The 27,792-nt window shown below is 46.3% G+C and overlaps 1 protein-coding gene across 1 annotated transcript in view; it reads left to right on the top strand.

The window, feature by feature from the left end:
* The window catches only part of LOC147707531 (dynein axonemal heavy chain 5-like), a 1,425,553-nt gene that overhangs the window by 231,009 nt on the left and 1,166,752 nt on the right, over positions 1-27,792 (top strand). The window contains exon 12 of the mRNA XM_086925656.1: positions 9,562-9,682. Coding sequence (XP_086781782.1) covers positions 9,562-9,682 — 121 coding nt within the window. The remainder of the gene's footprint in view (positions 1-9,561; positions 9,683-27,792) is intronic.

Below are 27,792 nucleotides of genomic sequence, written 5' to 3' on the forward strand. Positions count from 1 at the left end.
TGTAAACATTTTTAACCACCAGAGAGTAAATGCAATCTTATTTATCAGCTTTGTAAGAACAACTGCATTTAAACTTTTTTTCTTTCCTTCTTTCTTTTTATATTACATACAGACAAAGATTCAGGGAACGATATCACATTGTGCCATGACTCACAATTGTCCGCCAATTTTAAACAAATCATGTATCTTTTTTTAGGTGATAAATGTTTCATGATACTATTTATATAAGGGTTTTTATTAACCAAGCATTAATAAATGTACTTTACTTGAATAGAGACAACTGCTGCAGTGCTTTAGGAGGCAGGAATTGCTTTTATTGGAGTGGGGAGTGAGGTCGAATTTCTGACAGCTCCCACAGTTCGTACTGCTCTGACATCAACATTGTTTGAAAGCAACTGAGGCAGAGATCTCCCACATGCATCAGTCCTAGCTAAATACTTTATCTTGTATTTCCCCGATTCTTCCTAGCTTCCATTTCCAGGTGCACAGACGAAAAAAACCTGTCACTTTAGCAGCATAGTTTTCTGTATTGAGAATAACATAATCAGGGTAGTACTCCAGTGCTTCTTCCAAACACTTCTCTAGTTCGACAGTGTTGGCATTACTATTTTTTCAAGGCAGTAAGTAGATGGTAAGATTTATCTTTTCTTTGTGCCCAGCCAGTTTTGCATTTCTTCGATGCATACAGATCATAATAGCCAGCGAGGGCCCTGCTTGTGTAAAATATTACTTTAGGATTGGGGTTGCCCATACAATTGATTTTCAGATTACACACCTTCCTCTTGCTTGGCTTTACGTGTACTTAGTTGCCAGAGATCAAAACAGTTGTAGTTCTGTGGTTCAGGTTTCTTGAAGTCCAGTTATGAGTAACGTTCCAAACCACTCTCCCATGTTGTTGTTTGGATCGCGCTTTAAGCCAGCAGTGTTTGAGGAGAGAATAGTTATTAAGGTGGTATCCTGACTAGGAGCTGGTCGTTGCATCTCATTGGTTCAGCATACATGAGAGCCAACTCCATCCTTCACGCTGACTATGGTCTCTTGCTAGGCTTATAGATCAACTATCGCATTGTCTTCTCCCTCGTAATATTCCTTAAATTAGCTTAAGATATCTCTCTCTCTAATAAACAAAGACAGGATAGCATTCCAAGTGTATTTTTCTAGTAATGTTTGCAAAGCCCTTCAATACTCGAATATCTAGTCTGCTTGGCATGCTAGTGCCAAAATAGACGGGCTTGCCCTATGCTCTGTAATGACAGTCTTGCTTTGAGTGCGCTTTATCATGGTGTGAATAATAACAGTCTTTGTTTCTAATAACCAGGACAGCCTTGCCTGTGATTAGACAGGTTTGCATTGGTGGTCATACAGACTCAAAAGAAAAGTCAGTACTAACCTACTAGGGATCCTGATGAGTTCCTTTTGTCCTTGCTGATAACTTTTTCCCTAATGATCATTATGAATGAGGTATTTTTCAGTGTTTTGCTAAGATGTTTTAAGGTAATAATTTTAGAAGTCCGCTTCATCAGGGGGGGTGGTCTCAGTAAGTATAGGAGGAGATCAATCAATCAATCAATCAGGGAATTGTGAAGCGTGCTACTCACCCGTGAGGGTCTCAAGGCACTGGGGGTAGAGGGGTGCACCTCCAAGTCAGTCGAAGAGCCAGGCCTTGAGGCTCTTTCTAAAGGTGTGTAGAGTGGGGGAGTGTTTGATATTGATCAGGAGCTCGTTCCAGGTCTTTGCCGTGATGTAGGAAAACAAAAAACAACAAGGGTTTTGACTTGAGCACAGTAAGGCTGCGCCAAGATTATAATTAACAAAGAGATTGCCAGTACTGTGCAACAATTCAAAAAATAGCAAGGGCAATGAGCTGGAAGACGCTCATTCCCACAGACCACTCTTTCAGTCAAGATTTTTATCAAAGTCAAATAAGTTTATTTTGAATTTTTCTTTTTCTTTTGAGAGAAGATTATTGTAATATTTTAAAACACAACAAACTAAATATATGGCTTTGACTTAAGTCCAACATATTTATTGTGAATGACATGGGGGAGGAACTCCAGGCCTTTAACTTGAAGATTTTAACAAAAAGAATGAATAGTTCAGGAATAAGGAGGAGTGGGGGAGGAACAATTTCACACTCAAAACATTTCACTCATGAACATAAATTGACGGCAGACAACAAAGGATGTTGGTGGGGGAGGGTTTTTTCTTTTGGGTAGGAAAAATGTTTTATATTATAGGCCCTGCGTAAGTCCAATTTATATTAGCAGGTGAAACCTAATCCACTAAATGGAGGAATACAAGAATTCAATTATACTCATGGAATAGACCATCAACAGTTTTTACATTTACAGCACACATTTGTAATCGATTGGTCTACACACTCAAAATAACAAGGTCGACGCGTTTCCAATCCCTTAGAATAGGAGGATTCTCTTCAGGACCAAACACAAAAATCTGAAAGACATAAATTAAATAACATACTGTCAGTCGTATATATGAACAACTCTCAACTTACATTTAGTCCAGCATACACTCAGGTCCTACCTGTACTTCTTTATGAAGTCTTCTGTTTCGGAAGGCTACATTATTCAAGCAACCACCCAAGGAGCTTGAAACAGAACTTACCTGTGGGACAGTTCCTCCGCATCCGGAGGAACTGTACATTCAAGGATGAGTATATGAATCATGCCAACGCTCTAAAAGAGAGATTACTGGACCGTGGTTATCCAGCAAAACTACTTAAGCAAGCCATTAAGCGAGCGTGGTGGACTCCACGTGAAGAACTGCTCAAAAAGAAAGAAAGGAAACAACTGAAACGCACAGTTTGCGTTTCTACTTTCTGTCCATCATCCAATTTTTTCAAAAAAACCCTCCATCAAAACTGGCACTTATTAAATGATCTGGATAATCTACATACAATCTACATAATCAGCTCCATAGCAAATTTTGCAGATTATTCTTCATTAAGGAAACTCACATTTGAAGGGGAGCCATCTTCCAGGCCTCCCTAACCAGAACCAACACCAAGGACGCATAGGGATATGACCTTTAGGCCAGCCTGTTACCAAATAATACACTCCCATCAGCTCTCCCACCAACTCGGCCATCACCACACCCCTGCACTCTTCTTCTACTGTCTCCACCAGAGTCACCGGTGAGGTCTACCATCTCCGGTTCTCAACCAAATAGCCCCATGGAGTCTTCGGCTTGTACAGCCTATCCACAGGTGAGGATATCACCAACAACCCCGGGGACAAATACAGCATGTATCCCCCGATAATCCTCACTTTTATTATCCCATGAGGACCTCACCCACGATGACACAACAGCATACCATGAGGTCTGCCAATAGGCTGCAGCCTTTCATAAGGTGGACATTCAGGTCACCCAAAAGGAGGATAATTTCCTGCTGGGTTCCTCTCTCAGTCAGAGTGCGCAGTCCATCTTCTCTCCTTGCTCAAGGTCATGTTAAAATCGCCCCGACAACTTCAAAGAGAATGTCGAGACTGGAGTGGTCGACCCTTGGGTAGAGAAGACATTGAAGTCCTCTCTAACCTATGTTGCAAATATTGGGGGCAGGTTCCCTCTGGCTTCCTGGGGGCACACACTGCCTCCACCAAGGGTGCAGGTGGTGCTCCTCTTCCAGATTATATCATGAAAATAGATGCAGCAGGCAATGGGGTGGAAGTAGGAGTGGCTGTAGATTTGCAAATAGCCATTTTCATGGCACTCCTGTCTTGGTAAAGCAGGGCACAATGGGAGGAGATAGAGTGGCTACTTAAGCACAGTACAGGAAGTTGAGGGAGGAGAAAGTGTCTGAGGACAAAGCCATCTTCAATGTTTGCATCCGATATGCTTTGGATGCTGCATACACAGCCCCCCGGGGAATTAATGCAAGTGTTATACTCAGGTGCCACTCCTAGCTCTGCATCACTGGATTCAAACCTCAGGTACAACAGCATCTCCACAACCTCCCATTTGACGGGAGGACCTTTTTGGGCCTCAGGTTGTTGACATAGTCAAAAGGATTAAGAAAGATAGAGAGTTGGAGAAATTCATGGGGCGCTTGAGTCCTCTCCGTACACGGACTCCTTTCTGGAACATCAGCCCAGATGGGGAGGCAAATACGAACTTAAGCACCCTCTCTTTTACCAAAGGCAGCAACAGGTTTACATATACCAAGCTATGAGGCGGTATAAAAGAGGCTCCCACAGAGGTAACAAGAGGGGTAGGATCAAAGGAGGCTATTGCAAGCAAGCTACCACCTCCAAGCAGTGACTTGCACTACCTCCATCTAGACCACATGTCACCTATCGGGCGGAGGTTATGGAATTTCTTCGCTCGCTGCACAGAAGTCACATTAGACTATTGGGTCCTAGCTGTGGTCCAACACAGCTTTTGCCACAAACTTCATACCCCTGCCCCCATCATAATAGCCGGACACACACTCTCAGTCAGAAACACCTCTACCTTCTTCAGGAAGAAGTGTGGGCCCTAATGTAAAAGTGTGCCATAGAAGCAGTATCCGGGGTGTACTCTCTCTACTACCAGATTCCCAAAAAGTATGGCTGTCAAGGACCCATCCTCTAAGGCAGACCTCTATCCTATACATCCTATAAGAACATTTCTGCCTGACAACCCTGTAGGATGTCAGTTCCTTCAGCAGGTAGACTTTATGACTGTGCTCGATCTCAAGGATGCCTATATCCACATTCCCAGCCACCCCTCTCATTGGAGATACCTTTGGTTTATGGTAAGTGGATAGCACCACCGGTTAAGAGTGCTCTCCTGTAGGGTTACTACGGCTTTAAGGGTATTTAACAAGTGCCTAGCAGTAGTGGCAGAACATCAAAGAAGGGAGGGCATTCATGTATTTTCTTACCTCGACAATTGGCTGCTCAAGATCACATACTCAAATAGGGCATCCTTGCTTCACAGCTTGGGTTTCACCATAACATCTACGAAGTGCCACTTGCAACTGATGCAAACACAGCTATTTCTAGAGTCTATTTTAAACACGGTCACAAACAAAGCCAATCCCAACCAGTATAGAATCTTAGCCTTTCAGCACCTGCTCCCTCTTTTTCATCCCAGTCATCAACTCTCAGGTGGAATGGTCATGTGCCTTTTAGGAATGATGTCCTCCTACTTTGCCATTGTTCCTCACATGTAGATGCACATATGTACCCTCTAAGAGTGTCTCACGACTCAGTGATCTCAAGTGGAGGGTCAATGGGAATATCTAGTGTTGATACAGGCAAAAATATGCTGCTCTCTGAAGTGGTGGAACACCAGCAACTTGGTGCAAAGCAGGCCTTTTGAAGAGTTCTGCTAAAAACCATTACAACACATGTCTCTCTTAAGAGGTGGGATGCGCATTTCAACAAAATCATGGTCCAGTGGGGGTTGGTCTCTCAGCAGCAGGGTCACCACACCAATTGCCCGGAACTGCTTGCCATTCACCCAGCTATCAAAGTCTTCCTACAAGTCATTTAGGGCAAGATAGTCCTCGTCAGGACGGACAACATGACCACCATGTATTACATTCAGAATAAGTTTGGCACACACTTCCTCAGCTCTCCTTACCACAGAGGATCAGACATTGGGTATTCCGCCAAAGCATTCATCTTGTGACGTAGCATCTCCTGGGGGTGGACAATGACTTTGTGGACCTCTTCATCAGGATGCATCCACAAGTTCACAAATTTACCCCCAGGTTCTTCACCCACACTTTCAGCATTGGGGCATCCCAAAAATAACTTGTTTGCCAAGCCTGAAAATGCAAGATACCCTAACTTCACTACCCATTATGCATATCCACATTCCATGGGCAAGTCTCTATGTATGATTTGGTCAGGGATATTTGCCTACACGTTTCCACATCTTTACTGCTTCCCTTCATGTTGAGGTAACTAGGCAAACATCACTAACTCTCATTCTAGTTGCTCCAATGTGGGCCGGACATCCTTGGCACTCCCCCCTTATGGAAATGTCATTCAGCCCCCACGGGAGGCTTCACCTCAGATGGAACCTTCTCACACAAATGCAAGCTTATTTTAGGCATACCGATCCCAGGTAGCTAAACCTTGCGATTTGCACCAGAGGTCCTAAAATCTAGGTATCTTAACCTTCCGCAAGATTGTATGGCATTCTAAAGGTGTTGTATTGCTGTAAGAGCACTGCTTATATATTATATTATTTATTTATTGTTCAGTTAATTAAACCCATAACAAAAATTTCCATTACCGGTCTCAAGCATGAATAAAATATGATCATTGAATAAGGTCAGCCGCAACAACATTTCCGTTATCATCTCAACCTTAAATTGAAATTTTGATCATTGAGTATAGTCATATATTTAAAACCTAATAGTTATAGTTGGACAAATAACTGAAATTAATAAAAGAGTAAAACAAAAACTAAGTATTTACATTGCGTTCACAAGTTTTTCGAAAGTCACCAAGGACTTTACAATCTTGCAGTTTGTTTGTGGTGACGTTGCGTCCAGGCATCCAATTACTGCAGTCCTACAAGTACGTAGTTTCCTTACCAGGAATGTGTTCCTTAGAAAGAGCCTTCGCTCCGTTGTCCACTGTTTGCAGATACATATTATGTGAATAAGATCTTCTTTTACATACCCACAGAGGCGGCAAGAGACGGATTCTATATGTTTCCAGGCTGGCTCGTCTGCCAAAGTTGGGAATTTACCGAACCCCAGTGCCATCAGCTTTCTTTTAATAAAGACAGAGTATGTTGCGTCCAGATAAGCCGCTGGGGTTAGAGATCTGTAACTATTAATCAAGACCCAAGAATGTGAGCGGTGTGAGAAAATGTCTTTGTCCATGATCAGAGAATGACATTTAGTACCAGTTTAAATGATGAAAATGGCAAGTTTTTGTCCCAAAGATTAGCGGTGCATGTTAGCTCCAATGCACTAGTCAGATCGGTAAGAGCACTGCACACTTTGGATGTCAAGCAAGGGAGTAGACAGAAAAATAAAACAGTCCCCACCTTGATCTAAAACACTGATGTCACCAAGCAAGAGAAGCAAGTGAGCCAAACTCTCCCTGGAACAGCTTCCTTTTCTCTTTCATCTATCTATTCATTCTTTCACCCTTTCATCCACTTGCTGATATCCACTATTTCAAGTTCACATTCTGTTATCAGTCATTCAATCTTTCCCATTCCATCCATCCATTCTGCCATTCATCCATCAATCCAACCACTCCGCCAACCATCCATCTAATCTGCTATCCATCCACCCATCCATTTATCCACTCTGCCATCAATCCAGCCACTCTGCCATTCATCCACCCACTCTGCCATCCATACATTCATTCTAAAATCTACTCATCGATCCATTCTGAAATCAATCCATCTAATCGGCTATCCATTCTGCTATTCATCCATCAATCCACCCAATTTGCCATCCATTTATCCACTCTGCCATCTGTCCATCTATCTAACCTGCACCTGTCCATCCATATCCTCTACCATTCATCCACCAATCCACCCACTCTGCCATCCATACATCTATTCATTCGTCGCCATCAATCCATCTACACATCCATTCTGCCATCCGTCCACCTATCCACTCAACCATTCATCCATTCTGCCATCCATCTTGCCATGCATCAGCCCACTCTGCCATCCAGTCACTCATCTTTTCACCCACTCATCCACCCCGTTACTCTGCCATATTTTCACCTGTCCATCCATCCCTTTACTCTGCTATCCTTTCACTTGTCCATCCACTATCCATCCATCCCTGTACTCTGCCATTGTTCTACCTGTTCATCCACTCATCAATCCACCCCCTTTACTCTGCCGTTCTTTCACCTGCCTATCATTTATCTATTCACTCACACATCCATTCACTGTTCCCTTTACTTTTGCATACTTTCAACTGCCCATCTACCTATCATTCACTCCACCTTTTACCCACTCATTCATCCGCATACTCATTCATCCACCCACTCATTCATCCATACTTCGTTCTCTTCACCCTTTCTTCCAATATTCCTTCTTTCCCTCTCTTTTCTATTTAGTCCAGCTGTCGCTTTACCATACTCGTGCTTGGTCTTGTATTGACACTGTATTCCAGCGTTATTGAGGAGTTTTTGTATGCCAAGGTCCAGTAAGAAGAGGTCCATAAAGAACCTCATACCAGCTGTAGCTGCTAAAGCTTGGGAAGGAGATTCACTGATGCCCTTGATGTCAACAGGTCTCTGATGTACTACACCCAAAGAAAAAGCCCATTCTGTTAATCCAGCTATTTGTCTTCTTTGCAAAGCCTCACATAGGTCATCCCATCTCCAAAGCAGACATAGCCATACGGATTGTCAAATGCATTTAGATGTTATCACGAAGCAAAAAGGGTTCTACCTACCTCACACAGGACACACCACCCAAAAAAAGGGAGCAGTTATGGTCTTCCTAGGAAACATCCAACTGGCGGATATTTGTAAAGGAGACACCTGGTCAACAGCACACACATTTAATAAGCATTACTTGGATACATCTTAGCCCCGCAACAGGCTTAGTGGACCAGGTAGTGTTAACCTCTTCAATGCTTATGACGAGCTCAGCTCGTCATCAGGCACAGTGGAGCTGTGCTCAGGACAAGCTCAGCTCGTCATAACTGCCGCGGCCCTCCCACGTGCAGCGGATTCCCCACCTGTGCGGGCGTTCTGAAGGAGTGGATGGAGTCATTGCGAGTCCAGCTTGTCATGAGCACAGCTCCACTGTGCAGCATGACAAGCTGGACTCGTCATGAGTACTGCGGCACCACGTCTCCCGCGGGGGAGGGAATTAGCCCCGCGAGGAAGAGGTTAAGGACATTATTTCAGACATCTGCACCATCCACTCTCTAACCACAGCTTTCTTGAAGGTACTGCAATACAGTCTATGCTAAGCATGCATATCTACAGCCACACATGCTACGAACGGAAAAGCTAGTTACTGTGTAAGCATCTGTTCATAGCTTTTAATGCTGTAGATTCACATGCACTCACCCTCTTCCCCAGAAGCATGTATTTTTGTTGCATATCACATTATTTTCCACTGTACATTCACTTTATGCACCCTACTGTTTGTTCATAATCCATAAATTCTCTCACCCAATGTGTGGAAAACAATCGCACAGTGAGTCGGTGCTCATGCGCAAGGTACAAGAGGAGGAGTCAAATCATACCTCATGACTCGAAGACAAACAGCTTGCAAACGTCCAACACTAAATGGCAGGAGTATGCTAAGCGTGTGCATATACAGCACTACATGCTAAGAACAGATGCTTACATGGTAAGCAGCATTTTCCTTTCTCCTTCAGTGGTGTCCACTTTCAGTTACAAGTATTGACCTCTTACATGACATTGATTAATTAGTTCTTGCGGAGACACTTTATTACGTAATCTCCATATGCATGCGATCTTAAGCCTTGTTTGTTTTGTGTGCCTGGTAAAAATGTACTTTCAAACTTGAGGGCCACAGATGACACCCCTCTTGCGGCTGATCTTATTTAAAGCACTACTGTACAGTTCTTATGCTTTGTTCCCTATCCAGGTTTTCTGCAGTTAGCCATCGTCAAGGAATTCAGCCAATGATCGGCGAATGCTATGTGATGGTGTTTGACTGGTTCTGTGAGGAACTTAAAGAAATTCAAGCAACATATGAATCTTTTAAGGTACAACAAAAAGCTACATCATTAACTATTGATGCCATTTGTGCTGCATTAGTATATTATCACACATTATTGATTCAGTATTAGTATCATGTTTGAGACATACCAGCATAAACATATTTTGAAAAACTAACTTGGAGAGATAAGATTCACCTGTTAGGGTACCATCTTCAATCCTTATTCTACCATTATATGTGAAATGTAGAAATTAAAAGTGAACAAGAAATTGAATAGGATATTTTCACTTTGCCAGGCTGCCCAGCAGCAGGGATCTTTAACCCCTTGGCCGCGATGGTAATTATTCCACGGTGCGGGGGGAGGGGGGTCCACGGCGTCGCTGTGCTCGTGACAAGCTCAGCTCGTCATGACTCACAGAGGAGCTGTGCTCATGATGAGCTGAGGGCTTCATAAGCATGGGAGGGGTTAATGCCTTCAGCACATCCAGCTTTGTGGTGGACACAGTAATCGCAGCAATCACTCAATTGTTTATATGTGTTGGAACATATTTGTATTTCCTAAAAGCTTGTGAGACTGAGAATAATTCGTAGGTTTGCTGTTATAGCCATTTTATCATACAGTAGTAAGTACTCCTTAATATAGGTGCTTAACATTACTAAGGGCACTGGATAGTGGTGTGAAGACATTTTTGCTTTTTAAAAGTTGGAACCCCTCTAATAATTAGGGAAATTGAAGACTGTACAACTTGGACAGATACCCACCTGCGATAGATGGCATAATTATATCATCAACACAGATTACAGACCTGATAGCAACATCAGATTTGGTAGATATGTAGACGGAGCGTCACCCGAAAGATAAAGCATTCTCATGCATTCAACTCCCACACAACTCTTACAGTAGGACTGATTATATATTTGTGTTAGATAGTTGGCCCAAAGTTGTTTGGATGCAAATTATCTGGGAAGACTGCGATCAGACCATTCACTCTATTGTTGCCTTATATATGGCACCATACCAGAAAATGGTCTCTACAAGGTGACTAAAAGCTAAGCCGCCACAGACACTGTATGCCAACAAGATATGACTAACTCTAACCATAATACTGAACTACAGCTTCCACAAGAGCAATAATATTGGATGTAATGAAAGTAACAACGGGTATGCAACGCTTACAACGCGCGTGTTACCACGACCTACCATTACCACGCGGTTGTAACAACAAAAGTTGTTACAACGAATTGCTATGGGGGGCGCTCGAGGATAGTAAATCATTTAATTTACTATCCCAACACCTTCCCTACTATCCACGGGGACTGGTGTTGGAATAGTAAATTAAATTTTTTAAATTTGCGCCCCCCCCAACGCAAGTCGTTGTAACGACTTGCGTTGTTACAACCGCGTTGTAATGGTAGGTCGTGGTAACGCGCGCGTGGTAACATCATATATCCGTAACAACGAGAAAGGCCTGCATAGGGATGATATTTGGAGTGAGTAGCTAGATCTAGATCGAAAAAGATAAGATTCAAAGGCAGGGTGCAGCACTTCAGCAAGTGGTGGTGAGCAATCAGAAATTTACTTGAACGCTATATGCCAAGAAACAGGAATATAAAGAAGAATTTGAAAGTTCACACAAATACTCCTACACTTCATTTAGACAGATACTGTACAGGGAGAGGAATAGATTAAGGAGGATATTTGCAAGGCTACTAAATATAGAACGAAAACAGCAGCCCATTTGAGAAATGGGAAACAATGTGGCAATGGTAAATAATACCCAGGTGGGAATAAATCAGATATTATCAGATTTCCTCAGAAACGAGTAGAAGCCAAATAAAATGATAGATCCACAAAAACGTGATGCCTATCTTTAAAATCTGCTGCAATTGATAATGGAATAAAGGTCAATAATAGAAGTCTCGCTCACTAAAGAAGAACTGGCAACCATGCTAAAACACATGAAAAAAGAGAAAACATAAATGTATAAAGAATACTCTACAATCCTACTTGATAAACTATTGGAGGTCTATAATGAATCCCTAGCGACTGATCCCTTTCGGGAAAATTATGAAGGAAGAATGAATAGATGTAGTCTTAAAAACAAACATCCTCAAGATTACAGCTTGCTTTTGATTATCCCAATTGACACCAAGATACTTAGTGGTGCATTAGCCAAGTGTATATTGCCAGTGCTTACAGACTTGATACATTCTAATCAAAAGGGATTTATACCAAAACATAATACAAAACATAAACAACAAAGATTATCACAACTACATTACTCTTTAATCAATTTAGAGGATACATATACATTAGTGGCCTTGGATACTGAAAAAGCACAGGGATGTCACCTGTTGCCATTACTTTTCGCTCAGGCAATGGCGCCCGAATAATAGGAAAAGCCTGCAAGGCTGGAAAATTGGGATGGGGGACACTATGCATGAAATTTCAAAGTATACAGAAAACGCTATAAAGCTAACCACCTCCTTACAAACAGTTCTGCAGATACTAAAAGAATTCAGCATAGTCTCTGGTCTACCAGAATAAATCTAGACTATATTGACTGGGAAGTAAGGCTTAAGTTACCGGCATGAAATCGGGCATTCCAATGGCAAGAGAACTAAAATATCCAGGCATAATAGTGATACATGACTCACATAGATGTATAAACCTAATTATTGACAGAACTGTTGCCACCAATGACAACAAGTAGAAAATTGAAACAAAATTGCTGTTGTCCATTATGGGCAGGATTATATTATCACATTGTTAAAGTGGACAGGTGGGAGTCCGAGGACAAAAACTCACAACACTACAGTTGCTATGTGATGTTGGAGGAATGGGTATTTTAACAACAATATCTCAACCGGATTCAGTAAGAGGGACAAATAAAAATATATGACATTATGAGAACACAGGAAATAAGGGGGAGAGACTATCAACTTCAGTTTTTAGAAAGCGCATATAGCATCATATATTTGGAAAAAACATTTCATACAAGACAGTTGGAACAGCACTGCAAGCACAAAATGCGGAGGCAATCCAAGGGAGCTTTGTGCACTAGTGATAGTGAAGCAAAGAGTGACGGCGCGAGTGACAAGTGGGTGAATACAGTGAAGGACGCAAGGTGACAGTGTGAAAAAAACAATATGTACAAAGACAATGGTTCTTCCTCGATCAGTGAGTGATGGTTGTTCGGCTTGAGAACCAAAGTTGAGGGTGCGACATAAGTCGTGCTGTAGAAGGGTCGCGGCGTTTCGATCCTATTTAATCAGGATCTTCATCAGGTCCGGGTTGTGCTGTATGGGGAGAAGAGAAACAGTGAGGACGGGGTGGCGGACCGGGGAGGCGGTGTGGCTGGTAGAGTGGAGGGCATGCGGATTAGGAGGAGTCGGTACGTGAAAGGTCGAAGGGCTGGGAAGGCGAGGGACAAGGGGTCCAGGAGTGTCGAGGTAAGACAAGGCAATTGGTGTGCTGACCATGTCGTGACCACAGTCGGTAGGCAGGTTGTGGGATCGCCCATGGCGGAAGAGAATCAAGGAGTGGGGCAATTGGTTCAGTTGGCCAACCACGTCAGGTCATGTGGTCATGAGGAAAGGGGGAGGTAGATGAGGGCCAGTAGGACAGGTCAAGAATGTGGGCACCAGGGGTGCGAGAGTGTAGCCCGTAGGTGCGGGGTATTGATAAAAGGGGCCGGTCCCAAGTAGGACGTGTGGCCATGAGTAGAAGGGATGGGCTGGTGGGGGCCCGAAGGCCAGGCCATAAAAGTAGGGATGGGCGATGGCCCCACCTCACATGCGAGCATCAGGGTATGAGGAGGGGATTCGTGGCGGCGAGGGGTGAAGGGTTAATGCTGCTATGGCAATAGGGAGAAGAGGCGCGGTTGGGCAGCAGGGGGAAGGCTGTGGCTAGGAGTAGTGGCCCGTAGAGCGCGCAAAAGGGATGAGGTTAACGTACTGTAGTTCCAGAAGACGTGCGTGAATGCACAACGTTGCGCAGGCGAGGTCCGGTATAATTTGTAGAAAGTGACCTAGGGGGTCCAAGGGGTAGAAGGTATGGAAATGCGATGCCGGGGTCCTAGATAGGGAGGTAAGGTAGGTAAGGAGTGGCCTGTTTAATGTTAGGGGACAGCAGGAGGAAAGGCTGCGTGCAACAACTCACAATAGGCGGGAAAGGAGGGCAGGAGCTCGGAGCCCCGAGCAGGCCTCAGGAGAAGAGAACGTCTTGGCAGGGTATGATTTCCTGAAGGCAGGGTCTTTCGAGAAGGATCCCCTCGTCGGGTATGAAATTCCCATACCTAAAGTGTGGGAGAGGGGGGAGGTTAAAACATGACTGCGGGGGACCGTTGGAAGTTAAGTGACAGCGGGAAGAATCGATATATTAAAAAACTCACTGTGGGCGTGAAACGAGGGCAGGAGCTCGGAGCCCCGAGCTGGCCACGGGAGAAGAAAACGTCTTGGCAGGGTATGAAATCCTGAAGGTGGGGTCGTGTGAGAAGGATCCCCTCGCCTGGGAATGATTTCCGAAACCTAAAATGTGGGAGAGGGGAAAAGGTAACGGCTGACTATGGGGGACCCCAGTAGGGACATAAGGTCACTCTCAGATGTGCTTTATGCTTACCTCGAAGGTAGGGACGACAGCCGTCTAAGTACGAGGGCCTGGGACGTGGTTCGCGGGCAGCTGAGTTGCAGGAATCTGTGTTGGGTAGCAGGGGTGGCGAGAGAGGAGTGAGAGTGGTTTCAGATACTTCAGTGATGGGCGTGGCCCAAAATGCAGCGAGGCAGTCGGGGGCGTGGCAAAGCGGGGCAGGTATGGCAAGCAAGAAGGGAATGCGGGGAGTCTCATGGGAGTTTAAGGCACGCATGTGCAGAACGCAGGTCTGGGCATTGGTTCCCAAGGGGAGCCAGTGTTCGTGCAGTATGAAGTAATGGCAGTAATTGCCGATGTAGGACGTGATCAGAAGGAATGGCTGATTAACGGAGTGAGAAATCGGTGACAACAGCCAATACTTAAAACATCAGAGATCTAATAATAATACAATCGTTGAAGAGGATTCTGGGAATAATGTAAAGGCACATAATTGAACAATTGAGGTTACACATGGTAATTTGTGTATACAAAGAAGGTCAATTATCCATGGTTAAACAAGGTGTCAGATAGTGCAGGGTGGGACATGTAGGACTAAGGATCAGGTCCAGGAACCAGCCCCTGGAGGGCTATGGCTGGAAGGGCCGATGCATGGGATAGTTCACATATAGGGATATAACCGGAAGGATCCGGTGTTGGTTGATCAAGAGGAAAGTGGGGGTAGAGAGATCTGGACGGGGGATGGTAATACCGACAGTCTGGTATTGGTCCAGGCACCTGGGTAGAGAAGGACATCAATGGGTAGCCAGGAAAGGACGTGGGCTAGCGCCAGGTGTACTTCCATAAGGTATGGTAATGAAGGGTGGAGGAACGGAAGGCGTATTCAATTCAGATGGTACTGTTCCATCCTCAAGTGTGTTTAACCCATTGTGTACTGAGTCACAGATAGTAATCCATTTACACTCTCTGCGATTTAAGAGGCTTTGGAGATTGCCGCCTCTGAGGGTCAACACTGGTTGTTCAATCACCTGCCAGGTCATTTCAAGTTCAGTGTGTTTTTTTTTCGACATAGTGGGACACTAGTGGTGCGGTCAGGATCTTGCAATGGATTCTGCTCTTATGTTGGGTTATCCTTTGTTTGATCATCTGCGTCGTTTGTCCGATATACAGCAGGTCACAGGGGCAGCGGATCGCGTAGATCATATTTTGAGATCTGCAATTCGTGAGAGTTTTCAAAGGATAGGTCTTGTTGTTATGTTTGAACTCTTTGGTGTTGTGGGTCAGTTCACATACAATGCAGGATTGGCAACGATAGTGTCCAATCACTGGAGGCAGTCCCCAAGCTGCTGTGAGTGAGTTAGGTTTTGTGGGTTCGGTCTGCCATGTAATCGCATGTACAAGGGGATTGGCAAGGTTTTGTCCGCGCTGGTAGGAGAACAATGGAGGTTCAACAATGGAGGTTGTGTCCTGAGAATCTGCCAGTTGCGGGTGATGATTTTCTTAACTTGGTTGCTTGAAAGGCTGAACTTGGTGACAAATGGAATGTGGGTGTTGGGTCTTTTGGCTTGTGGGGTTAATAGATAGTCTCGGTGGCAGTACCATGCCCTTTTGCGTGCCTGTTTCACAAGTCGTGCAGGGTAACCCTTTGAAATCAGTTTGTTCTACAAGATGTCTGACTCTTTGAAATAGTCCTTTCGCCATTTGCAATTTCTACGTATATGTAAAAACTGACCAGAGGGAAGTCCATCCTTGAGACCTTGGGTGGTAGCTCGAGTAGTGGAGCTGTGTGTTGCATTCTGTGGGCTTGCGGAACAGGGCAGTCACCGATCAAACCATCCTCTGCGTGGATAGTGACGTCAAGAAAAGGGAGATCGTTGGTTCTGTACTCCATGGTAAATTTGAGGTGGGGAGTTATTGAGCCATTCCAAGAAGTTACTCAATGCGTCAGTCACCTGCCCACAGCAACAGAATATCGTCAATGTATCTTCGCCAAAGAAGTATTCGTGTCTGGTATGGGTTTATGGGGGTGAGTATATGTGTCATCGTGGTCTGGATTCTAGCATATTCTTGATGACTACGAGTCCCTCCTCATGAGGAATGTTGGCATAGAGGAGTGGTCTTCAAACTTTGTGATGCCGAGACCCCCCCCCATCAAAATGTTTTAGGCATAAGGACCCCCTCCCGACAAAAAAAGTTCTAGAACATGGTTGCACCTCATAAGTACCAGTTTAACACCCAAATATTGAAATAAACAACAAAAATGTGACCAGTACAGCTTCACAAAAGGCCTACAGAGCGGCAACACCTGTTGCTCCTTTTAGTAACATTTGAATCTTTTGAGTAAATAATTTTTTTTTTAAATCAGCAGATTATGCGGCAGATGATGGATTATGTGGCAAATGCGGCAAATCTATAATTATGCTAAAATTGCTGCGGCAGCACAATCACATAATTCCAGTGGCCCTTGGTATAACAGCGGCAATGCACGGGCTGATACTTTATTGCATGACATTTGAGGAAAACTATACTATATTTCATGGGATGCTAACGGCTTGGCATTTACAGCTGCATGTAACCGGAGGTAGCTAAACCTCATTTATCATAATTAAAACATACGTATATTTTATAGGTCTTTCGCCGTGAGGTAGCTACATATAAAATAACAGGCAGCTTCAATGAATACTAAATACATTTTAAGAAGTTGTTACTCAGTGGGAAATGCTCTATAATTATTTGTGAAACCTCTATTCGTTAATGCACTGCAAAGGTCTGTGTGAAACCAGAGAGCCACAGAATTAAATCATGGTTGGTGCAGTGGAGAATAATGACCTGTGTATTTTTAGTGCAATGAGGTCACAACCGGTGACAGAAAGAACTGTGAATATGTAAGTCATTATTTTATACTTGCATTACACACAGTACAAGATGGACCACTATAAAATGTGCAAAATGTTTTACTATAAAATGGTGCTTCCAAAATATATGGGTTGCTTCCAAAATATAGGGGCTTATTTATAAGCCCATTGCGCTGCAGGTGCGTAATTTTTTATGACGCTCTTGTTGCACAGAATGCAGACCCATATCTATGAGGCTTTGCGAAGTCACTTTGCCTGGCTTTTCAGGGCCTCCTAGATATGTTGTACGGCAACGCAGCGCAATTCGATGCGTTGCCTTACACTTCATCAGGGCATTGCGGTGGGTTTTCCCTTGGGTTTTGACACATTCCCAGATTTACAAGGATCTGTAAACCTAAGGATGAGTCAAAACTGTAAGCTGCCCCTGGGGATGCACAACGAGGAGAAATATCTTTATTTCACCTCAATTGTTTCATCTTTCTATGTTTAGCGCACATAGAAAGAGGAAAAAGCCTCCATGGGTTGTTATTGCACAAAATCAATCATGCCAACAATGCAGAAGCCCTTTTACCATGGTGCAAAGGTGCCTGCATTGGCGCTGGGCACCAAATTGTGCACCGGCAGAAAGGACAAGAGGGCACCTTATCTTATAAATATAGTCCATTCCTGCTCTTTTGCATTGGTGTGGGGCAGCGCAGCAAAAATATTTGCGGAGCTGTCTTACACCATTTCATTGTAAATAACGCCCATAAATTTTAGTAACATCCAGACCATATTTAATGCAATTCTTTTTTTACATAAGTGTCCCTTCAACACATTCTCAGGGGTAGAAAGCACTATGTAAATACAAAGACAATTAAACACAAGCACTTCGCAGCTCTACCACTCAAAAAGTTTCAAGTGATTTGATCAATTTACTGAAATAGCACTCTCTTGTCCTGAGAAATCAAGCCAGGCAGAGAGCTAAACACACCTTTCTGCCAGTGTGCTGCTGGCCTGAAAGAAATGCAAATGTGCACGAGTTAATCTGCAAATTCTTTACATTTGCAGATTAACGCATTGTGCACATTTGCATTTCTTTCAGACCAGCAACATATCGGTAGAAATGCATCATTAGCAGTTTGCCTTGCCACGATTTCCCAGCACAGGAAATAATTTTTACTAATCGTCTGGGCCGTTTTCTTTTTACAAATGAAGAGCACGACCCCATTTCCATGCCTCCACAGCCCCCCTGGGGGTCGCGCCACACAGATTGAAGACCTCTGGCATAGAGGGACTCGATGTCGAGACCCACCATAAGTTCTGTGTTGGGGTCGAATGGCCGGTCCTCTCTGGTTTTGAAGAGGTCCATGCTGTCCCTGATGTAAGTTTCTGTGTTTGGGACAAACTCCCACACCCTGAGACAATCGGTCATCCAGGGGGGTGGGTACTGTCCTTGTGAATCTTCGGGAGGACATAGATAGCAGGGGTACGGGGGTGTTGGTTATTCAGAAACATATATTCCTTGTGTGTGATAATCCCATCCAGTTTTGCTTGGTTAGTTATGAGTTGGATCTTGGTCTTTAATTCTGGTAATGGGTCTCTGGATAGTTTGTGGCAGTGGAGTGGGTTAGAGAGTTGTCTTTTCATTTCAGTGTCATATTGGTCTAGGTTCATCACTACAATCCCCCCGCCCTTGTCCGCTGGTTTGATGACTACATTCGTTTGTTCCTTTAGTTGTTGCAGGGCTTGTTTTTCGGATAGGCGGAGGTTGTAGAGGACGTATTCGAACTGTTTTTGAAAGTCCGCTACCTCGCGGAGAACCAGTCTCTCCAAGGAGAGTATCATTGCTGAAGATGAGGGATTGAAGGTAGATGGAGGGTGAAAGATGGATCTGGCTGTTGAGTTAGAGTCCGTACTGTCCTTGAAGAATTGTCTGATTCTAATACGTCAGAAGAATTGGAGTAATTGGGTTTGAAGTTCGAATAAATTACTGCGTTCAGTGGGCACAAAGCTGAGGCCTCTGCTCAGTAAGCTGGTTTCGTCACTGGAAAGGGTATGGCAGGAGAGGTTGAAGATGGGAATGAGTTGTGGTTTGGATGTTGTTGGGAGATTGTCGACTGCCAGTGTGGGAGGAGCACGGTCGAGTTGTTGATCTTGTGTGGTTGCGGTAGTGTTGACCACTGGAGTGGGAGGAACCGGCTCATGGGGGGGTTGTTATGTTCATTGTGGGGCCCCATTGGTAAAGCCTGTTCCTGGTTTGTCTTTCTCCGAGGTATTGATGTGGTAGTTTGTTCTTGTTCATGTTCGCGTTTCGCCCCCATAGTGAGTTTTTTAATATAGTGATTCCTCTCACTGTCACTTAACTTCCAACGGTCCCCTGTAGTCATGTTTTAACCTCACCCCCCCCCCACACTTTAGGTATCGGAATTTCATCCCCGACAAGGGGATCCTTCAAGCAAGACCCTGCCAAGACGTAATCTTCTCCCGTGTCCAGCTCGGGGCTCTGAGCTGGTGCCCTCCTTTCAAGCCAATTGTGAGTTGTTGCACGTAGCCTTTCCTCCCGATGTCCCCAAACATTACACAGGCCACTCCTTACCTACCTCTCCTCCCTATCTAAGACCCCGGCATTGCATTCCCACACCTTCTACCCCGTGGACCCCCGAGGTCACTTTCTACAAATTATACCGGACCTCCCCTGAGCAACGTTGTGCATTTTTGCACGTCTTCTGGAACTACAGTATGTTAACCTCATCCCTTGTGTGCGCTCCACATGCCACTACTCCTAGACACAGCCCTGCCCCTGCTGCCCAACGCGCCTCTTCTCCCTATTGCCAAAGCAGCATTAACCCTTCACCCCTCGGCGCCACGGATCCCCTCCTCATACCTTGGCGCTCGTATGTGAGGTGGGGCCATCACAACCTCCCTACTTTTATGGCCTGGCCTTCGGGCCCCCACCTGCCCATCCCTTCTACTCATGGCCACACGTCCTCTCTTGGACCGTATTTATCAATACCCCGCACCTACGGGCTACACTCTCGCACCCTGATGCCCACATTCTTGACCTGTGCTCCGGGCCCTCATCTATCTCCCCCTTCCCTCATGACCACATAACCTGACTGGGTTGGCCAACTGAACCAATTGCCCCACTTTTTTTTTGTAAGACTTTATTAACAGTTGTCAATTGCACATTACATCATTTGCATGTGTAGATGACAGTTTCCACTCCATATTCATTTCGATGCTTGGAGTACACAGCTATTTAGCCGACAACCTTCCGGTCCAGCAGCATTTAAGAACATTGTGCGCAAGACATTCCTTCAATGAGTAAAGAATTAATAGTCTTACTTTTGTTAACTTTTTTTTTTTTGGAACATAACCATAGACTCATTAGGAACAATAAACAATATATCAGGACATCTATATACGGTCAATCATCTATATCAGTGGGTTTTACCGATGTATTATACTGTATCTTTTCTTGTGGGTTTCTCAAAATATCTCCCTCTTCCACACCCGTATCCCTCCCAGTATCCCGTCAACGGGTATGTATCCGTTTTCCAACTCATTCTCTTCATCAGAGCTATCATCTCCTTCTTCCGGTAAAGGTTCACACAGGTCACCCCTATACTTATTCCAGGGTAACCATATCCTGTTCCATTTGCGAGGGTTAGCTCTTATCTTATAAACTGCTCGCTCGGTTACCATCAATCTATCCATGTGTTTGCACCATTGTGCCAATGTTGGTGCGTCCGCCGCCCCCCATTTTTGCGCTATGTCGCACTTGGCCGTCATCGCTCCTATCACTACCCACTGTTGCCCCTGTCGTGTTAGATCTGTCTTCCCCCATATATACAATAAACAGACCCTCGGGTCCGGTGTGAGTGATACTTCCAGTGTTTGTGAAATGGTCCTCATGATTCGCTTCCAGTATTCGCTAATGATCGGGCATCCCCAAAGTGTGTGCAGGAGTGTTCCTTCCTCTCCACAGCCTCTCAAGCAGTTTGGGTGATCAGACCTGTGTATTCTGTATAGAGTAGTTCTGGTGTAATACACTCTGTGCAGTATTTTAAATTGTACCAATCGGAAGCGGGCCGACACTCATGCCTCTCTCGCGGATGCCAATGCGGCATTCCAGTCCGTTTCATCCATTTCCCCCAACTCCTCCTCCCATTTATCCCGTAATTTAGTTAATGGATCAGGTAGATTGTTTAGCAGCTTTCGATAAGTGAGTGATGTAGCCCCCGTTTGCATATAATCAGTGAGCAGGCGGTCCTCCAACGGTGATGATTCGGGGATCTTTGTCCCTGGCTCTATGGCTGTCATTAATGCATGTCTTATCTGTATATACCTATATGTCTCAGTAGGTCCTAAGTCATATTGTTGTTGTAAGAGGGAGAATGGGATCATACCAGTACTCGTCCATAAGTCTCCCACTGTAGAAATTCCTATATTGTCCCATTGGGTGAATCCCTTACTATATCTCAAACACCCCAGTGATTTAGTATCCCACAGAGGTGTAAGTTTAGTTATTACGTCCCCCCATTTTAATCTAGTCTGCGCCTTGTGCCAAAGTATTATCGTATGCTTTGTCGGGCCTATCAGGTTTGCCATTAGACTTTTGTTATATAATGGCGCCAGTAGACTGTGTGTGCCTAGCTGCGTTCTGTCCGCCAAATAAGCTGGGTGGTGCGTGGATCCACTGGTTTATCACCTTGAGTTGGGACGCCCAGTAATACAACTGTATATTTGGCAGCGCTATCCCACCGTCATACCATCCCCGGTTAAGTTTTATGTGTGCCCCCCGAGGCGGGCATTCTCCCCATAACAAACCTGAAAGGACTGCTGTCACCTTCTTAAAATACGAGGGTGGGACTAGGGTCAGTGTATTCTCCAATATGTACAAGAAACGTGGAAGTGACTTCATTTTAAATAAAGCCGCTCTACCTAGAAGTGTCAATGGTAAATTTGTCCAGTATCTTGCATCTGCCTTTAAGCGAGTGAGTGGAGGTAACATATTCTGAGTAAAATAGATCGAGGAGTCTCGGGTGCCGTAAATTCCTAAGTATTTAAACGAGGGGTCTGCAATAGTCAATTGGAATTCGCTGGGTATATGTGGCAGAGGACCCTTAAGTTCATAAATAATCGATTTCGACCAATTTATGGTGTAACCAGAGTGGATACCATGTGTATTGCATAATTCAAGCAATATAGGGATACCAGCGGCTAGGTCGGACAGGTACATCAACATGTCATCAGCGTAGAGGGAGACTCTATCCTCTCAGTGCTCCCCCCAACTCACCCCTTTCAGTAATGGAGTATCTCTAATGACAGTTGCTAGTGGCTCCAGAACTAGCGCAAACAGCAAGGGGGAGAGCGGGCAGCCCTGCCTCGTTCCTCTAGCCAACGGTATTTCTCGTGAAATGTGTCCATTGGCCGTCACATGTGCGACAGGTTCTGTGTATAAGAGTTTTATCCATGCAGTAAATTTAGGGCCGAAGCCCATGTGTGCCAGGACTGCGAAAAGGTATGGCCACTCTACTAAGTTGAACGCCATCCTGGCGTCTAACGAAAGAATGACTGCTGGTTCCGTCAATAAGGGGGCCCGCGCCAGTGCGCCATGTACTCGCCGGAGGTTCAGTGCTGTGCTCCTATGAGGCATAAAACCGGATTGGTCTGGATGGATCAGGAGGGATAGGTGAGGCATCAATCTGGTAGCCAATGTTTTCGCCAATATCTTGGCTTCCGCATTGAGTAGCGAGATTGGCCGGTATGATGTACATTCGGCAGGAGGCTTACCCGGTTTCGGGATGGCAACAACAGTGGTCATCTGTTGATCCAAGGGCAGGACCCCCCGCTCCAATCTATCCTTGAGCATATCCAACAACGGCTCGCTTAGTGTGTCTGTCAACGTTTGGTACCATTCAATCGGGATACCATTGGGGCCTACCGCTTTCCCTGTGTGCAGTGTATTGAATGCTGCCTGAATCTCTTGTACCATCAGGTCCGCCTCCAGTTCATCCACCACGTTTTGGGGTAGAGTCGGGGTGTGCACCGTGTGGAGGGCCAGCGTCGCAGCACTTGCCATGACTTCCCTTTCCGGAGTATATACTCCCTGAAAATGGTCAGCGAGGATATCAATTATTTCTGATGGGTGCGAGTGCAGCTTCCCACTCGGGTCTGCCATTTGCAGTATGGCCCTGCTACCCTCTTTTCTCTTATCTAGCCACGCCAATAGTTTACTGGCCTTGTCTCCTATATCGTATACTCTAGTCTCCGTCGCTGTTATATTCTCCATCGTTTGTTGTCGTATATGATCAGTATGTGCTTGTTGGCATAGATTAGGTGTGTGTAGTGTGTCCTCTGTTGGGTGCTCCATGTGTGCCGTGTTTGCTGCTTCAAGGTTCAGTTCTAGATCCCTCAGCTCCCGTTGTTGCGTGCGCTTATGCCCTGTTATTGTTGCAATGGCATGACCTCTCAAAACTGTTTTGTATGCTTCCCATAGGGTAGTGGGGGACGACACCGAACCAGTATTCTCTGCAAAGTAATGCCGGGTCGCCTTTTTTAATTCCTTCCGGACATATGGTACCTTAATATATCCCGGATAAATTGGATATAACCGTTTGCGAACTCTCCCCGAACATGAGATGTTTAGTGTTAGGGGGGAATGGTCCGAGATACCCCGGGGTCTAATCTGCACATCACTAATTGTAAGGTGACCGTCCCCTAGTGTGAGAAAGTAATCTATGCGGGACAGACTATTATGAGTTGCAGAGTAGTAAGTGTATTGTCGGCCCTCAAGATTGAAGATTGAGGTGCCGCCAGACATCCAGCAGCCCTTGCGCCTCGATAAATTCTTGAAAACGGGACGGACCAGGTGTGTGCGTTCGGGTCGGGAACCTATCCTGTCTGTTGTGTGCCACTGCGTTGAAGTCTCCTCCCACTACTAGGTCACCTTTCCGGAAGATCTAACAGTAATTTTCCCAGCTCGGGTAGAGTGGTCATGTGCAGTGCTGGTGGAATATAAACAGAGACAACGTTGAGTGGTTTGCCTTCCAATTGCCCAATCACCACTGCAAAACGGCCATACTCATCGGCTCTCGTGGAATGCAGTATAAAGCGGGACGCCTTTCTCATTAGAATACCCGTTCCTCGAGACCCGGAGGTAAAGTCCGAGTGCACTATCATACTATATCCACGTCTGTCCAGTGCTTTACTCGCCGTCCCCACTAGATGTGTCTCCTGAACAAGAATTAGATCCGGATTTAGTCTCTTAATACCCTGCAGGACCAGCCCCCTCTTTATCTTGTCCCCTAAGCCCCTCACATTCCAGGACATCACTTGTAATGGAGATATTGGACCCATTCATGGGTCCTCAATTAGAGTACCTGATTGTGAGTTGTGTGCCATTGCATACCTATCAGGTCTAGCTTGTACATTTCAATATCTGCTTGCCATAGTGTTCGGTATATACCCATCTGAGTATTCAGTTCTTCGTGCTGCACATTATTTCCTTGAGTCAAACAAAACAAAAAACCAGGAACCCCCTCAATACCCTGAACAACCCCCCTCCCTGCCCCCCTGCTATACGGACACACAACCGCCCGGCCCCCAACTTAGCAGAGTGCCTGTCCCATTCCCCACACCAAATACTTGCTCGTGGGGGTGAAGGTTCTCCGGAGCCGGCGGCCCTTCATACACTCCTCGGAAGCCCTCAGACCAGTGTCCTGTAGCCGACCTTCAGGCAGAACGCAAAATACAAAATCAAGTTTCTGATTGTCCTCTTGGAGATTAGTGTTCCTTGCTGGCGCCCTCCTCCATCATATCTCAGTCTTGTGAGATTTCTTCCTCCTTCCTGTGAGACGTTTGCGAGCCCTCCGGAAGTCCTGTGTGTTTGTCCTTTTTCGATCGGTTTGATCTGCGGGGCTGTGTTGCCGGTCTCCATCCATCGAGCCAGTCTCTCGCAAGTTCAGGAGTGTCAAAGAACCAAGTTTTATTGTCCGATACCACTCTCAGCCTTGCCGGAAAAAGCATGGAGTAAGGGATCTCTCTCGCTCTCAGTTCCTTCTTGACCTCCAGAAATGTCCTCCTACGGCGCGCAACTTCTGCCGTATAATCCGGGAAAAAGGCCAGTGTGGAGTTGAGGATCTTCACCGGAGGGGACACTCTAGCCACCTGCAAAATGGCGTCCCTGTCCCGGAAGTTGAAGAGACGGGCCAAGATGGGCCTTGGCGTCGCGCCTTGCTTAGGTTTACCCCCCGGTACTCGATGCACTCTTTCCACAGAGAAAAAGGCAGATAGTCCCTTTGGTTGGAGCTCTTTTTTAATCAGTTTCTCCACGTATAGGTCGGTTGCTCTATTGCCTTCGGATTCCGGTACACCAAGAATTCTTATGTTGTTCCTTCTCAAGTGACCTTCCTGATCGTCCAGCTTTTCACACAGTGTTTTGTTCTCTACCGCCAATTGTTGCATCGCCGTTTGAAGCTCGGAGACGTCTTCCACTAGGGACTTCATGACCACCTCCATCGATTTCACTTTTTCGGACATTTTTTGAAAGTCGGCAGGGATCAATGTGATTTCAGTGGATATTGAGCCCACCGTGGCCTGTACTTGAGTTAGTGCTCTCATGATGTCGTCCAGTGTCGTTTTCTGCGTGCTCGCCCCTTCCGCCATCTTGCCGGATGGGGCCGACGGGGAGGATGACGCCCCACCACAGGCAAATCTATCAATTCGGGTCTGCGTAGTGCCTCCTCTCGTGTTTTTCCCCGCCATCCTTACCCCTTCGCACCCTAAAAGTCCTGCAGGGTATATCTCCCAGTCGTCCGGGGTTTCATGAGGTCTGGCGTGTAACTGGTCGTCACCTTTCTCTTCACGTGGATAGTAGGCCAATACCTCCCGATACGCACAGGTTCTCGCAGTGTGGAACTTTGCAAGTCTCCAAGCGAGTTGGGAGCCGGTACTATAGGGCCAGTGGTCCCACTTTCATAAGGTCGATCTTGGTGGTGTGGCGATGGTGTTCAAAGGCGGCCGATGCTTTGAGTACTACGTGCTAAGATGGCGGACTGACCCTTTGTTCTACTTAAGTTTCAGTTTCACCTGTCTGCCGTCTGGAGGAATTCTCTTCTGATCGCTTGTAGTTTGTCTTCTTATATGTGGCAGAGTCTAATTAAGACTGTTCGAGCGATTCTCGCTGTTATCGAGCTCATGACCAACTTTTTGGACCGTGGTTGTGCGTTTCCGGTGGGGTCGAACCGAGCTGCCCTTGTCCCTTCTCGGCTGATAATTCAGGATAGATCCCGGCTTATTATGGACGTCCAGGCCTCAGGGTCGTCACAACATAAGTTTCGTCTCCAATGTCGGACAATCTCCAAAGTTGCTGCCCTGGGTCCCGCCCGGTCCTAGGCTTCGGAACCCTCCGTTAGAGTTTCTTTTCTGCACGGATAAGTGGTCGGATATTAGGAGAAAAATATTTACAACAAGGGGTGGTGAGGGACAGAGTCTCTGAATTAAGCAGAAAGCTCTCACCCAGTCAAGAGATCAGGGCTAGATCCAACACCGTTTTTTAGCTCACTGCACCATCCCAGTTTCAGAACCTGGCTGTATGCAAATTAGTCTGTTCCTGTCCCAGTGCATGATGGGAACAGGGCAAACCAAACTACAAAAGCCAATTCTTACACTGGGAAGGAAACAAGCTCCCGGGGACCGGTTTCTGGCATTACAGCCGTCTTCGGCCCGGTTTGCTTGAATCCTGATGGTGCAATGAGCAAGGGTCTCACATCTGAGAATACCCTTCCACGCTTGGGGTGGACAAAAATATTTACAACAAGGGGTGGTGAGGGGGCGTGGCTTGAGCGCCGAGGGAGATGGCGGCGTGAGCCCGGAGCTCCGTGCCTCTTTCCCCACAATACTCCTGAAAACGGGGCCAGAGAACCCGCAAGTGCCCCGGAGCCGGTTGCGGACCTGAGGGAGACTGGCTGGGCGAGATCTGAGCTGCTGGCGGCACTGCAGCGCCGAGATCGGCCGCCGATCGCAGCGACCGCCTGAGTGAAGGGAGAGACGGCGGCGAGCAAGATGGCGGCCGCGACGGAGCCTTAACTGACCGAGGGCTGCGCTGCGGTCCACACACCCGAAGCACACGGTGGGGGCGCGGCCGCCGTCTCGGACGATCCCGACGGCGATACCCCCCGCAGCGGGAGGAGCTCCTTGACCCTCGGCTGCGGTGCGCGGTGACCGCGACCGCTAGAGGAAAGGGCCGCCAGGTACGCCACTGCAAGCGGAGCTCCCAGGCGGTTCCATTAGCCAGGAGAGCGGAGCGACGGACTACGGCCCAGCCCTGGGCACCGAACTTGATGGCGGGTGAGCGGGGGCAGCCCTGAGAGGTGGGCCACGAGGAACGGGACCTACTGTAGCACGGCCCGGGGCCCCCCCCGCCCCCCACCTCCTTTTTCTCGTCGCCCCCCCGCCACGAAAGTGCGATTGGTGGTTGGAGGCATAGCGGAGACGCCCTACAGGCCAGCGGAGGTCCCCCGGCGGCGCCAAACTCCCGATAGCGCGCCACACTTGCGCCGCTAGCCCAGGTGAGGGAAGACGGTACACCATAGTCCCCCCGGGGGGCGGGCCGCACAGCAGGCGCCGCTTCTGGAGAGCCGCAGCAGAGCAGTGGGATCCCGTGGCGTACAGGAGCCGGCCACGTGGCTGAGGCCCGAGGGAAGAGAGTAAAATCATCCACGGCCC

Source organism: Lissotriton vulgaris, chromosome 6 (assembly GCF_964263255.1).
Source record: "Lissotriton vulgaris chromosome 6, aLisVul1.2, whole genome shotgun sequence".
NCBI classification, from domain to species: domain Eukaryota; kingdom Metazoa; phylum Chordata; class Amphibia; order Caudata; family Salamandridae; genus Lissotriton; species Lissotriton vulgaris.